The 14,788-nt window shown below is 42.9% G+C and overlaps 1 protein-coding gene and 1 long non-coding RNA gene across 2 annotated transcripts in view; both read right to left on the bottom strand.

Annotated features, from left to right (window-relative positions):
* The window catches only part of LOC148889223 (uncharacterized), a 36,625-nt gene extending 34,034 nt beyond the window's left edge, over positions 1–2,591 (bottom strand). Inside the window, exon 1 of the long non-coding RNA XR_016116811.1 lies at positions 2,245–2,591. This is a non-coding gene — a long non-coding RNA (uncharacterized LOC148889223). The remainder of the gene's footprint in view (positions 1–2,244) is intronic.
* Positions 2,592–2,751: 160 nt separating this feature from the next.
* peli1b (pellino E3 ubiquitin protein ligase 1b) overlaps positions 2,752–14,788 on the bottom strand; it is a 37,052-nt gene continuing 25,015 nt past the window's right edge. Inside the window, exons 3-7 of the mRNA XM_089012220.1 lie at positions 11,497–11,626; positions 10,600–10,701; positions 7,240–7,437; positions 6,963–7,151; positions 2,752–5,962 (exon numbers count right to left, since the gene is read on the bottom strand). Of these exons, the coding sequence (XP_088868346.1) occupies positions 5,393–5,962; positions 6,963–7,151; positions 7,240–7,437; positions 10,600–10,701; positions 11,497–11,626 (1,189 nt within the window). The 3' untranslated portion in view covers positions 2,752–5,392. The remainder of the gene's footprint in view (positions 5,963–6,962; positions 7,152–7,239; positions 7,438–10,599; positions 10,702–11,496; positions 11,627–14,788) is intronic.

Here is a 14,788-nt window from a genome sequence, read left to right as displayed (position 1 = left end):
GTTCCAAGTCAAGTTTCAGGTTTTCACTCAGGGCAACGGATTAAAATTTCAGCTTCTAGCCAAATTGGTTGAAACAAAGGTTGTGGTTGTACTGTAAATGTTGGTTTGTGTTTCAAAGAGGAAAAACAAGCTTCATCTTTCTAGACAGGGTAAAAATGTTGAAACCAGCATTGTGCTTTTTAATTATAGTAGTATACGGTTTAGTGTCTTCTTGTGCCGGTCCCAAGCCCGGATAAATACAGAGGGTTGTGTCAGGAAGGGCATCCGACGTAGAAGCTTGGCCAAAACAAACATGCAGATCAAACCTCTCAAGATGGAGGACACTGATTTGCTGTGGCGACCCCTTGAAGGGAAAAGCCGAAAGGAAAAGAAGAAGAAGAAGTATACGGTTTAAATTATGGTTTTAAACCTGTGTTGGTCTGTGAAGACAGGTTAGGTCTTCAAATAAGGACTAATATTTTAATGTTGGGTTATAAACATGAGTCTTCTTCTTTTTCTTTCGGCTTTTCCCTTCCAGGGGGTCGCCACAGCAAATCAGTGTCCTCCATCTTTAGAGGTTTGATCAGCATGTTTGTTTTGGCCAAGCTTTTACGTCGGATGCCCTTACTGACACAACCCTCTGTATTCATCCGGGCTTGGGACCGGCAAAAGAAGACTTATGTGCCTTTGTGGCTACAGAACAAGCAACTCGCTTAGTAAAAGGCTCCCAAACACAAAAATGGTCATCAGCACAGCAACATTCAAAAAAGCAAAAACTATACTCACCATTTGATGACAATGCTCTGATCTTACCGTAAAAAGGGCATCTCTTTCCTTTCATTACATCACAAACATTACATCTACACGAACGACTGCACCTCAACGCACCCAGCTGTCAAATTCATAAAGATCGCAGACGACACCACGGTCATCGGTCTCATCAAAGACGGCGACGAGTCTGCGTACCGACAACAAGTGGAGCAGCTGGAGCTCTGGTGCAGCCGTCACAACCTGGAGCTGAACACGCTGAAGACAGTTGAGATGATCGTGTACGTCAGGAAACATCCATCACCACAGCTACCCCTCACACTATCCAACTGCCTTGTGTCAACCGTTGAGACCTTCAAGTTTCTGGGAATCACAGTCTCCCAGGACATGAAGTGGGAGGTCAACACCAACTCTATCCTGAAAAAGGCCCAACAGAGAATGTACTTCCTGAGGCTGCTAAAGAAGCATGGCCTGCCACAGGAGGTGCTGCAACATTTCTACACGGCTGTCAACGAATCCATCCTGTGTTCTTCCATCACCGTTTGGTTCGGGGCCGCCACAAGAATGGACAAAATCCGACTTCAACAGACAGTTAGGACGGCGGAAAAAATCATTGGCACCGCCCTACCCACTCTCGAGGACTTGCACACTGCAAGAATCCAAACTAGGGCGCGGAAAATCCTACTGGACCCTCCGCACTCTGCCCACCACCTTTTCCAGCTACTCCCCTCAGGCAGGTGCTACCGATCCATGCGCACCAAATCCAGCAGACATTTAAACAGCTTCTTCCCCCAAGCCATTAACTCTTTGAACTCTTTCAACAGTAGCCAAAATGGAACTGTATAGTGCCACTTAGCAGTTTTTTTTTACGACGATACTAGTGCAGCGTGTTCTACCGGAAACAAATTCCTTGTGTGTTCTACATACTTGGCAATAAAGATGATTCTGATTCTGATTCTGACAAACAGAACAGAAGTTATCTTCTACTCACAGTAGGGTTTCAAATGACAGGTTCAACTCTGTGTTGGTCTTTTGGGCCGAGATTAGGGTTTTACATTTGTGTTTCTCTCAGGGTGTTGAGACAGAAGCAAGATTTCAGATAAGCAGTTCAAAAAGTATTGGTGTTTCCACTTTGGATTTTAATTTTGACACCATAATCTAAAATTCAGATTTTTGGAAGACATTTTATGCTGAATCATTATATTGTCTTCTAAAGAAGACATATCAATCACGAAATGACAGCCCAAAAATGCCACAAGTCGCTCGATATCGGAAGAATGGGTGACTAACTTGTACCGACAGCAAAGTTGGGAAGAAACTTACTTTTTCTTTTATTTTCTACAAGTGAAAATATATGGCGGTATTCATTTGTACCGTCAGTATTGAAAGGGTGAAATAAGGGTTTCAAATTAGTATATTAAATATCATAGTATATATTAGTATACATACATAAAACCCAAATGTAGCTTGTGAGTTTGTAAAAAGGAAATCACTTACCAGTGCCTATTTTGGTGGTGAACTGACGCTAAAGAATGGGACGCCCTTTTGCAGCATGTTCAGTGACGAAATTATAGTACGTATATGTACCGCTCCAATTATTTGATAGTTTTATCGGTGAATTGTACGTGAAACAAAATTTGAAAAAGGAGAAAGAACAATAAAAGAAGAGATATCGCAATCAGCAATAACGAACTTCTGACCGCAAGCAACTTCCGGTTAAACAGATCATGCGCCACCTTGGGGTAAAAGTGACCAACTTTTTTGTTTTTATTTAAAAATGCTATTTGTAAAAGTGAAACTGGTAAGATCTTAGAGTTCCGTGTGTACGAACAGAAATATGTGATAACACGCAGAGAAATATAAATCCCCCTCCCCTCCGCCCTCATTATTTTCGATTTGGAACCAGATCTACGACGTAATGGGCAGCACTGTGACGTAGGCTCATTAACGAATGTTGCTCATGTGAATGAGGTTCACACAATGATGACATAGTAATGGTGACGTAACCAACATTTTCCTTTTATTTTTACCCCCAAAACAGACACCGCAAATATTTATTTTTCACTTTATTGTTTAAAGTCATTTGAAACACATTATTTTGCTTTCTTTCACCTTCAAAAAACATTTAGAGGACGACGTGCATGTAAGAATGAATGACAGGATCGGGAGACGCCCTTTCTGCTGTATTTGGGCAACGGTGCAGGGTAGTGATGAAAATCAGTTTGTTATGTACGTGTGCGTGCCACATGTTTTCTATTTGAGTCAAGAGAATTCGGGACTTGATTTCAGGCTCACGCGTGACGTATTTGAACACACTCCGATTAGTTGCTAGAATCGTTGGGGAAACTTTCATCAAATTGAGTCAGCCTGGCCCTTGTTGGTGATCCTAACCAATCGAAGACTGTTCACAAAACATAACAAAAATCGCCCCTCGCTCATTTTTCAGGTCGTCGCTTTCAATATAATGCACATTTGCTCAATTATTTTTTTTTGTGTGTAAAAAAATGTGATGTTGTTTTGTATGTTTGTGGTTATTTGATAACAATGACAAATGACCCGTGAAACAATTTAATTGAGATTGGAAACGAACACGGTGTGGAGGAAGCCGGCGCTAAATCTCGCGATAATTCCGTCACCGTAATTCGCCACAACCAATTGAACGTACTCTTGAAATGACCGATTCAACCTTTGTTACACGTTTTTAAATCAAGCTTAGGGTTTCAAGTCATAGTTTGCGAATCAAACCTCTGAAGATGGAGGACATTGATTCGCCGTGGCCCTTGGAGGGAAAAGCCGAAAGGAAAAGAAGACATTTATGTGTCAAGTCACTGTGAGGGTTTAAAATTGTGACTCAACGGTAATTTGAAAATAAATGCTCTGTTGCATCTTTCACCCCTGTTTAAGTAGGAGCACGACGAAAATAACAGGTTATTAATTGGAACACTTCTCACAACTCATCTTGTAACGGCGTCAAAATAACGTGTACATTCATGGATATAGTCATGGTTTTCGATCCAATATACAACACTGGCGTTTCATAACAGTGGTCACAAAAACACTTGAAGTCCTGCTCGTGTTTGCGTGCTACATAGCTGCGCAGATTTAAAGGGTTCACGGCGGAGGGGCCACTCAGACGACCTATAATGCTTCAGGAGGTTCAGAAAAGGTATTGCTTTGTTTTTTGAGCGTCAAACACAGGACAAAACATTGACGTATATGACACACACAAATGAAAGACCGCCGAAAAACATTCGGAACACACACAATGTGCAGAGTACAAAGATCAAAAACTGGAAAAAAGAGGTGATGCCTTGAGGACCATAAAACGTTTTAAATTAGCTAATGAAACATTTAGTGTACAGAGCGTCCCCTAAAAAATCGGAATAATTTATTCATGTATTTTTTTTATTTTTTTATTTCACAAGTTGACGCGAGTTCACGAAATTCGTTTGTAAACCACTTGTAATGCATAACAGAGGCCCACAGGTGGAGGGATTGCATCGTTTTGGATGCTTTTCAAGTTGAGGCGCATCACACTTGAGTGTGGTTGTATGGAAGAAACTGTCTGTCGCACTAAGTTTTAGAAGTGTCAGGACAGTGAGAAAGATGACGTAAATCTCGAAGGCCATGGAAAAAAAACACCAATTGCGGCCAGGCAGCGTCACTCACAATGAGTTTCTTAGTTGTCTTGTTATAAATCAATTTCCAACAAATAGCCCTTTTCAGTCTTGCTTTTTTGTTTTATTAAATACTAGCATGAGAGTCACTATGCTGTGAGATTCTCGGTGAAACTAATCTGGTTCTATTGCTGATGGCTGGAAAAGTGAAAATAAAGAAATATTTCTTTCTGGTGAAAGTGGTAAAAGAAGACTCTTCTATGCATATATTGTCACAGAGCGTGTTTGTGGATTACCTAATTCTTATTATTTTTATATATTAACTCATTCACTTCCATTCCCGAATTTATTTGGGAATTGAAAAGCATGGCATGGAGCGCCATTCCCAAATTTGTTTGTTTTTTTTCTTGCGGGGGTGTGCGTTTCAAGCTTCGTTCAGACCTCTGGCAATATTTTTTCCCTTCCACGAGGGGGCAGTATTTGCCTTTTGTACAGCCGCCCCCACTTGCACCTCATATTACTCCAGAATCAAATAAGGTAGAAATGAACTTTTTTTTTCCTAATGAAAGAAGAGAGTCTGATGTGTCTTACACTGCATTGAATGTTTATGTCGTCCTAAAAGTTAATATTCTGTAGGTCCTGCAACTTCAATAAAAAATGCCAAAACCCCTGGCACTTGAGTGGACACATTTTTTGCACATGTCTGGCAGTGAATGAGTTAAGTTCACCATGTTCTAGTGCATTTTAGGCGGATTTTGTGGAGTGGCCATTTAGAAAGTGCACATTTTGGAGAGGACACCCTGTAGTACAAGAACAACAAGCCGCGCCATAGCTTTTGCTTTGGGATAAATACTGTCGTCGTTGTTACAATCACAAAGTCTCTCCAGCAGTTTTGTCTCAGTGGAAAATGTAGAAATATTTGTCTTGAAAAAGGAATACTCAAAAAGGTCCCTTAAAAATGAGAGTGAGACGACGCCCCCCCCCAACCCCCTCAAAAAAAAAAAAAAGTCATCCAAACTAGGCGTCCTCTAGTCCACAGGTCCCTGGAAGATAAGTCTAACGAAGCCGCGCTCGCCGCTCAGCTGGTGGGCGCAGAACGGGCACGCGGCGTGGAAGGTGTGCGTCCCGTGTGGCAGCGGGATCTGACTCCAGAAGGCGGCCGTTTTCTCGGAGCAGACGTGGCCGCAGGGTCCGAAGGCATGTGTGGGCGGCGCGGCGTCCACGTAGAAACCGGCCTCACAGCCCAACCACAGAGGCACGTAGGGCCCCTTGGCGCGGCACATGGGGCACTCTCGCTGTCGCCCGTCCCGCTCCTCCTGCCGGTTGCCCCAGTCGTGGTAGCCGTGCACGTGGCCGCAGCGCAGGTAGACCCACGGCTGCTTCTCATCCGGCGTGTCTTTGCGCCGCATTGAGGGAAATGCTAGCGTATTGAAGCCCACCGGGCACTGGGGGCGCGCCGCGTTGATCTCCTGCCGCAGGGCCTCCAGTTGTTTGAGGGTGGGCGTGCGCGACAGGCCCTCGGCGGTGCGCCATAGTAGCGTTGCTCCGCACAGGTCGATCAGGGAGCCGTCCACCAGCTCTTGAGATTCGGCTTCTACCTGCACACCACAAACGCACCTTATTTTACTCAAGCTGCGATTGAAATAAGCCCAGACCGATTAATCGGCCAACAAATTTAATCGTCCAATCGACCAATTTAATGGGCCAAAAATAAAAATGTTAAAAATGTTGCCTTTCAATAAAAGTTCGCAAATGGTAGAATGAGCTCACATTGAAACGTTATAAATTAAACCACACATTTTTTAAAGAAATCTGAAATACCGAAATTCGTGCAGGAAAAGATCGATTTTGAGCGCCATTATTAATTTTTTCAGATGATATGATTTTTTGCAAATTTTAAAATCCTATACAGATAACATCCGACTTCCGACCGGGTTCCATTCCGACAAAACGGTCGTACATCGAAAAGCATTCAAAATGGCTGCTGCGAGGTTTATACGACACCCCCACCCCGATTGCTGTGCGAGTGAGATGCTGTCATGCTGGAGAAAATTTTCATTTTGTATCCTCATTTTGTGCAATGCCGCTCTGGCAAATAAACATCCTACTTGTTCAATATTGTCACGTTCGGATTGACAGCTGGGGGGCGGGGCCACGCCTCCCCACTTCCACCACTTCCTTCATCAGGACAGCGGGTATGAAAACGGGATGCTGTCATCTTTTATTTGTACTTTGTATTACCCTCTGGACTTTCTATATCTTCGGTACTCTGTCCTCTTTTTTTCTGATGAAAGAAAATCGTTTTAAGGTTTCTTACACTGCATTGAATGTTTATGTAGTCTGAAAACTCAATATTCTGTGAGTCCTGCAATTTGAGTGATAATGACAAAAACCCTGGCGCTGGAGTTGACACATTTTTGCACGTCGTCTGGCAGTGAATTAGTTAATATGGTATTGTTCCACAAAAATAATATATAACATTAAAAAAAAAGTGTTCCACTGTTTTTTTTTTTTTATTAAAGAAACTCTTTCCAGTATTTTTTAAACAAACAAACACAAAAACAAAATCATGTATCACAATTAACCATATCCACTCACCATCTTTCCCCGCTGCTGTGCCGAGCGTGTCTCCCGCAGCGTGAAAACGTTGCCGCACACGGAGATCTCTCGCCACACGCCGGGTCTGGAGTCCTGGCTGAAGCCGTGGTGAGGGTGCATCACCAGCACCCCGTTAGTGGTCAGGCCGTCCATCTGCCCGTCAGGCGTCTTCCACTTAGCAGCTTTCTCCTGACATAAAAACAACAAATGGAATTTCAGTGTCATTTGTCAGCTTTTGGGTTTACGGGCAGGGAAGTTTTTAATCGTGGTTGCTCACTCCCAGGAAGATGTTCTTGGACGAGTCGAAACCAGCCGCGTAGATGCGGGCAGTGTAAGGCGGTGCGCGCTGGCACATGATGCGACAGGCAAAGCGGGAGATGGTACTCTGGACAGTTTGCGTGTCACCGTTACTTTGGGTGCCGGCTACCGTGTCTGTCACCACAAAGTCTATTGGGCTCTCCGTGGAACGACCCACCTGTGAAAACAAACAGAAAAGGGTCCACAATCTCACCAGGTGTACTGACCAAAGTGGTATCTTTATTTATTTTTAGTTACTGATGGTGTAGTACAGTTAAAGGACAACCGACACCATTTTTTTGTTTCCTAACTGACATTGGAAAAAGTTTTATAGCATCTAAAATATCCCAAACACACAGACTGATATTTTTAGTCAAATGCCAAATTTAGTCAAATGTCAAATTTAGTCAAACACCAATAAAAATGACTTTAAGTGTCCCAAAACCGCCACTAATGAGTTGAAAACTGGAGAGATTCAAAAAGTCCCGCCCCCAGTTCGTGACATCACTTCAGGAACCACTTTCACAAAATGCCTTGCTCCAGAATCAAAACAATGGCTTTAGAGAGTTCAGATTCGGAGAAGATGCTTTGTTGGTACTCATCCAGTTATGAATATGATTCAAATAGTTTTGAAGAGGGAAGCAAACATGTTTGCAATCGATTAAAGAAGTTCTTCCATCTCAATTCGAGCCGTCTGGACTCCAATGTAGCGTCCCAGAAAATACACAAAATGGCGCACAAGCTCTGTTGGAAATGGGCTGATTCGTCTGCTGGGAATTTGTGTCCGCTTCTATATGGTGTTACCACAATCGGTAGTCTTGGTGCGACACACAACGATTCACCATTGCGTTGGTTATGTGTTTTTCCTTCTAATTTTGCCATCAACACGATGTTTTCTGACCAAACAAAGTACCCAAAATGCATTGTGTCGCTTTCTCGGTCAGGGGCGTTCCTGACGTGACATCACGTCAGACATCGTCATCAACTCGAAAACAAGACATCCTGAATATTCAGTGTGAGTCTTAAAAGGTAAAATATAGCTATATGCGGTGGAATCTTTGTAAAATGCGCTGAGTCAAAGTCATTTGAAGTGATTTTACGACTTATGGACACAACTTGTCGGGAGGCCCAAAACCTGAGTTTTGGGCCATAGTCCGTTCCAGAAATCTGTTCGAAAACCGTTTTGGTGGAAAACCAAAACATTTCCCATTATGATCAATGTATGGTTTAAAAGAAATCGTTATTGAACAATACAAACATGCCTGCTCACAGTGAAACAACACTACATGAGGATAATACATCAGTCACAATGAGACGCGACACAAGCAAGTGACGTACAAGGAAGCAGAGGGGAGTTGAGTGGTGCATTCAGGTGCACTCAGTTTGGTCCAGAAACGATTTTTGGTTGTAAACTGAGGCATAAAAAAACAAAATCGAAAACCGAATTGGTCAAGAACCGAGACATTTGAAAACCGAGGTTTGATTGTAGTACACTCGCCTGACTCGTGTGCGCGTTGCGTGAAATTGGTTGCCGCTCAGCAATTGTGTGAATGTGGGTGTAAATGTTCATTTTACTCTGTCTGTGCCCTGTGACTGACTGGCGACCAGTTCCAGTAATATGCAATATTCCTGCTACTTAATTAATTCACTGCCATATGTGCAAAAAATATATCCACTACAGCGCCAGGGTTTTTGTCATTGTCACTTAAATTCCAGGATCCACAGAATATTGAGTTTCAGCAGTTGAGTTTTAACATTCAATGCAGTGTAAGAAACATTAGACTCTCTTCGTTCATCAGAAAAAATGAGTTAATTCCTAAATTATATGGGTTTGGAGTTATAGGAGTTTGAAATGAGGGTGGCTGTCCAAAATACAATGCAATTTATACATTTTTGTTTATATAGTGGTTGAACAACAGCTTAAACTGGAATAAAGCGCTAACATGGAAAAAAGGGAAATACTGCCCCCTGGTGGGAGTGACAACATTGCCAAAGGTCTGGCCAGCGTTTTATCAGCACCCAAGCAAGAAAAAAACAAAACCTGAATTAATTCTGGAATGGCACTGTACGTCATATTTTCAATTCCCGAATAAATTCCTGAATGGCAGTGAATGAGTTAAAGTTAGGTGGGATCAGTTGAACTTCACAGAAATGTACATGTGACAGCGTTCATTTCAATAAAAAAAAGAAGAGGATGCCTTCCTCTTCTTTCTCCATCCTTCCATCCCTCCTTCATCTCCCGCCCGCCGCCTTGCAGCTTAACCTCTGGCATCGCCGTGAATATTAAACACGTTATGCAATTAAACTTGCATGCGAAGAAGATGCTTGACCTATTTTATGTAATGTTTTCTGGGACAAGTAAGTGTGAGAAAGAAGAAAGAAATGTGAAAGACACCTTCGTCCTTATTTTTATGTCATTGATGCTCTGTGAGGACATTTCGCTTAGTGGGGTTTGAGGTGAAATGGAAAAAAAACACTCAAATCTGAAAACAACAGCCCTATTAGACGGCAGAGTAAAGAGCGCAGACATGAACACGTTAGTGTTGCACGCTATCATCAAGGTGACGTTAGAAAGCACTTTCGACAATGTTGGCAACATTCTGGAGGGGAGCGGGAGGATTAATTATTAATTACATTGCATTCAGCATCATTAATAAAAGAGTATTTTGATGTAACATTCACATATCACAATGACACAAGCAGGTACCTCAAAGGACTAACTATGTACAGTAGAGTGCCAAACTTAAGGCCCGGGGGCCAAATCTGTCCTGCCACATCATTTTATTCGGCCCGCAAAAGCAAATCAAACTGTGACATTCCATGATGCTTGCTAAAGTAAGGACCAACATTTTAAATTGTCCCATGTAAACCACAATAACACTCATTATTTTTACTTCTGATTGGAAACCCAAGTATTCATTAATTTGTCGTGCTCTCTATATGTAATATGTGGAGGGGATGAAACATTCTAATGGCTTCTTCAAATTCACAACAGCCCTCGAGAGGAAACCGTAACTACTGTGCAATGTGGCCCATGGCAAAAAAATGAGTTTGACACCCTTGATGTGCAGGTAAAGAATTGCTCTGCTCAAAATTGTGTGTGCATTTAAGTACCCAAGAAAGTGTGGGACATTTTGGCGCTTGACAAAAAGCGTCATGACAACACGTCGAAAGTGAACATTCTTCCTAAAACAAGTTTCAAGTTGTTACATTGCACTTGCAGAGGCGAAGTTGAGCGTCAAACGAAACATAAACCCAAGAGAATTACACGTCCATTTAAAACAACAACAACATTGTTGTTTTATTGTGGTGTGTGTGTGTGCTTGTGCGTATCCCGTACCTGAAACATGTCGACATTGCTGTCATGTGTGTACTCCACCACCACTGTCTGGGCTCTGGACAGCGTGTACGAAATGCTGTGCTGGTCTTTGTTGCTGATGGCCTGAAAGGGGCGCAAGACAACACACAGCCCTCCTATAAAAAACGGCAGTGAGGTTCCGGCGGTAGTCAAGACAGAAGGAGGGTCAAGTGAGTTCATGGCGTCACTTTTGCGGTCCGGACAGTGAGGCCAACACATTTTGGGACCACACGCAAGAAAACAAACCGCTCCTTCCAGACTTGTGAAATGACCTAAAAGCCTGGCCTCTTTTACGCATGTGTGTCCACACCAAATAGAGTACACACACACACACACACACACACACACACACACACACACACACACACACACACACACACACACACACACACACACACACACACACACACTGGAAAACGTTGCAATTCCTCCAAATGATCCATTAACAATTCCTTTCTCCTTTTATTTTCAATTCCTTTCACATATTAAGGCGCTAGAATAGAGACTGCGGTTACACTACTCCTTCGACGGGGAGGAAATGGAGTCGGTGGCTGCTGACAGTCGTTGAAAGACATGTTGTGGCTCAATATTACTTCACATATAAGGTGCACCGGCGTATAAGGCACACGGTCATCTTCTGAAGAAAATCAAGGCTTTTTGTTGCACTTTATACACCGCAAAATATGGTAGCTTGCAATGAAAGCATTTTCTTTTTAAATCCGCCGATCAACATGTAAAATGTTAACTTGCATCCCAAATACCACAGTAAAAGTCAAAATGAGCAGTAGTATCTTTGTAAAGGTAGAAGACGCCCTGTGTTACCCATGTGTGTGCGTGTGTGTGTGCGTGTGTGTGTGTGTGCGTGTGTTGTTGTCTCACCTTGGCAGCCTGCGGAGAGCAGGCGACGTGAACCGTGCTGGGTTTGACTCCGTTGGCCTTTGGCCGCTTGCACAAGGAAAAGCGGCTTTTGCGTCGACCTCGATCACCATTTGGTAAGGAGCCATTGTACCTACAAACACACACACACACACACACACACACACACACACACACACACACACACACACGCACACGCACACGCACACGCACACACACGCACACGCACACGCACACGCACACACACACACATGCACAAAAACACACAATGGGCATTACAGTCTGAACAGCTGCATAATAAATCCATTGGAACAAACAAACACTTCCGGTCATTCCTTGAGTGCACGTCTGTAATCTCACACAAACTTTTCAGTATCCATTTGACCTAAACTCACATTACTCCATGCATCACAAAATGCAGCTTTCACTTCTTAAAACGTATAAAGAACAATAAATAATACATGTTATAGGGGGTGGGGCTCAAAACTAATCCAAAAGAAAAAAGGGTTAAAAAATGTCTCAAGTGTCCTATTTTTTTTCAGGGCCTCTTGTTTTGTGTGCAGGGACTGTGGTGGGCGGGGCTAAACACGGTGCTGTCTGTTGATTGGTCGGCAGATAATTGAACATTGTTGCATCACTGAAGCCATTCAATGCCAGACGATTTGCAAATACGTATATATAACGTGCATCATGATTATCTGTCAGGAACTCTTATTTACTGTGCGATCAGGTACTGTCTCTTACGCGATTACGCGATTATGTCACCTAATGTATGTTGCCAACTATTTGGAAAATATTAAGTATGCAGAAAGATTTGCTGAGACACACCTCAGATATACTTCTAGAAGCTCCACGAGCTATTCAAAACCAATGGTTTTGTTTACTTTTGTTGTTTTGTTTGCATTGTTGTTTGTTTGTTTCTGTTGCTTTGTATGTTTGCATGCCATTTGAATTAAAAAAAAAACAATTACGAAAAAATATGCAAATACATAGGTGTCCACTCAAGCGCCAGCGGTTTGTAATTTTCACTCAAATTACAGGACCCACAGAACATGGAGTTTTAGAATTAAGTAAACTTAAAATTCAGGGTAAGAAACCTTAGACTCTCGTTTTTCATCAGAAAAAAATGAGTTAATTTCTAAATTATACGGGTCTGGAGCTATCTGATATTGAAATGGGGGCGGCTGTACAAAATACAATACAATACAATACATACATATTGATTTATATAGCGCTTTAACAATAGCTGAAGCTGTAACAAAGCACTAACATGGACAAAATGGAAATGCTGCCTGATAGAGTGTTTATGCACATTAGTAAACATATTACGTTATTTCATGTTTATATTAGTAAACATATGTTTTTTCATGTTTAGCTTAGTATATATTATGAATTGTGCACGTTTAATTTCAGTCTAATTTAGTTAAATAAAACTATCAGTCTTATTAGTTCAATAGCCGTGGAAGGAAAAAAGCAGCGGCTCCAACTTCAATCTAAGACCCGCCCAACACTGAGTTGCTCGTAACCGATTGGACGGGAAAGGTCGACTTGTTCGCAACTGATTGGACAACAGATCGCCACTCTGTACGTTTAAAAACTTGTCAGAGCGGGAGCTCTCTCTCTTGCTTTCTCTTTGTTCTTTGTGCTCTTGTGCTCATGTCTTCGTCCCACCGAGACGAGAAGTGCTTTCTCTGTCTCATTAGAATAAAGTAGATGTTTGTCCACCATCTATTGTACTTGCTGATATTTTTATCAAGTGAACTCCAGACAATGCGCGAACCAGGAAAGAAAACGAAGTTTTAATCGGACATTAATTGGTGCCGAAAAACCCGTGCTAAGTCAAATCAATCTTTGCTCGAGGACCACATTGGGTGACCAGTCAAAGCGAGACGGGAGCTAAAGAAGCTCCTGGTGATTGACCCGTTTTATGATTTTTTGACGGGGGACCCGCATTGAGATGCGCGTCAAATCTGCGCTTTGATTGGGACGACCTACGGTAGAAACGAAGTTTTTTTTTTTCGTTCTTCACTAAAGCCTGTTCGCGGAAAATCCTCCACGCGAGAGACGGAAAGAATCACAACTTTCTGGTGGCAGTTGTGCTCCTCGCGTTCTGGCTGAAGGACTACACGGCAGCATTCAAAAGTTCACTAAGTAAGTAGCGCGCTAGCTAGCAGCCATTGTTTGAATGCATTGTGAGACCTCCTGGCCAGAGAGTCTCTTTTCCACTTGACTCACGTACGGACCGGTGTGAAGCGATTTTCGTTAGGCAAGGTGGCCAAATGAGAATACGTGTGCCGGTGGAGGAGTGCATATTAAGGTGCACGCAATATCCACACGCCGAAATGTGAATCGGAAGTTTTCCAGCGAAAGAATATTGTTCACAAGGTGGTGATAGCTGGGATTCAGTTTGTGTGGTGGACCGCTTTTATTCTGAAGAGCGGAAGTGTTTTAGGGCAGCTGCTATTGTACTGAGTCGAGAGGAAAGAAATAAGATCAAAAATACATTCTTAACTTGGTTTGTCTATGCTAGCATCGTGGCACAGAGAAAGTTCTTTGTCTCGGAGAGAAAAAAAGGGTGGGGGCGAAGTCATTTGAGCCGTTGGTGTGTGTGTGTGTGTGCGTAAGAGCATTCCTTGTGTGTGTGCGTGAACGCGCATCCTGGCTGAGGATTGGCGCGAATCACGCCCTTTGTTCTTGGGTTTGAATCAACATCGCGAGGTGTGCTTCCTTTCTTGTGATAGCTGAAGAAGGAATTTGTTGTTGCAATCGTGAAAATGGGTGCTATTTTTTCTAAAAAGACCCCAATTCATAGGGACGTAGAGTTTATGTCCAAAAAGTTCCCAGGTAGCGAACTTTATTGCAAGAAGTGGATGGACTGTAGTACGTTCTCTGGTTCTTTGCAACTACAGCCTCTGAAGGAAGTTTTGTTTCGATTGAAACTTCAGGAAGCATCCGCGATGAAAAAATCTCTTGGAAAGATACGTGCCGAGATAATTGCCTGCGAAGCTTGGATTGCGCAAGCAAAAATCAGAGAGAGAGAAATGGAAGCCAAACGGATGAAAAAAGAGGAGAAAGCGATAGTTGCAATGTCTTCCAAAGTGAGCTCTGACGATGAAACTGTGGCTTCGTCTGTTGCACGTCCCAATGAAAAGTTGGTGGAAAATGGAGAGCAGCCATTGTTTCAATCCCCAGGGCTCCCCCACGGGAGGCGAGGGGGAGAGGCGGGGGGCTGCCCCGAGCAGGCGCCACGACAACCCCCCTCCTACCACTCCTTCTACCCATCCTCCGCGGAGCT

Source organism: Hippocampus bargibanti, linkage group LG13 (assembly GCF_051943395.1).
Source record: "Hippocampus bargibanti isolate YZ-2025 linkage group LG13, ASM5194339v1, whole genome shotgun sequence".
Taxonomy (NCBI): Eukaryota; Metazoa; Chordata; class Actinopteri; order Syngnathiformes; family Syngnathidae; genus Hippocampus; species Hippocampus bargibanti.
Note: the sequence above shows the minus strand (reverse complement) of the source record. Positions and strands in the feature narration are given on the sequence as shown.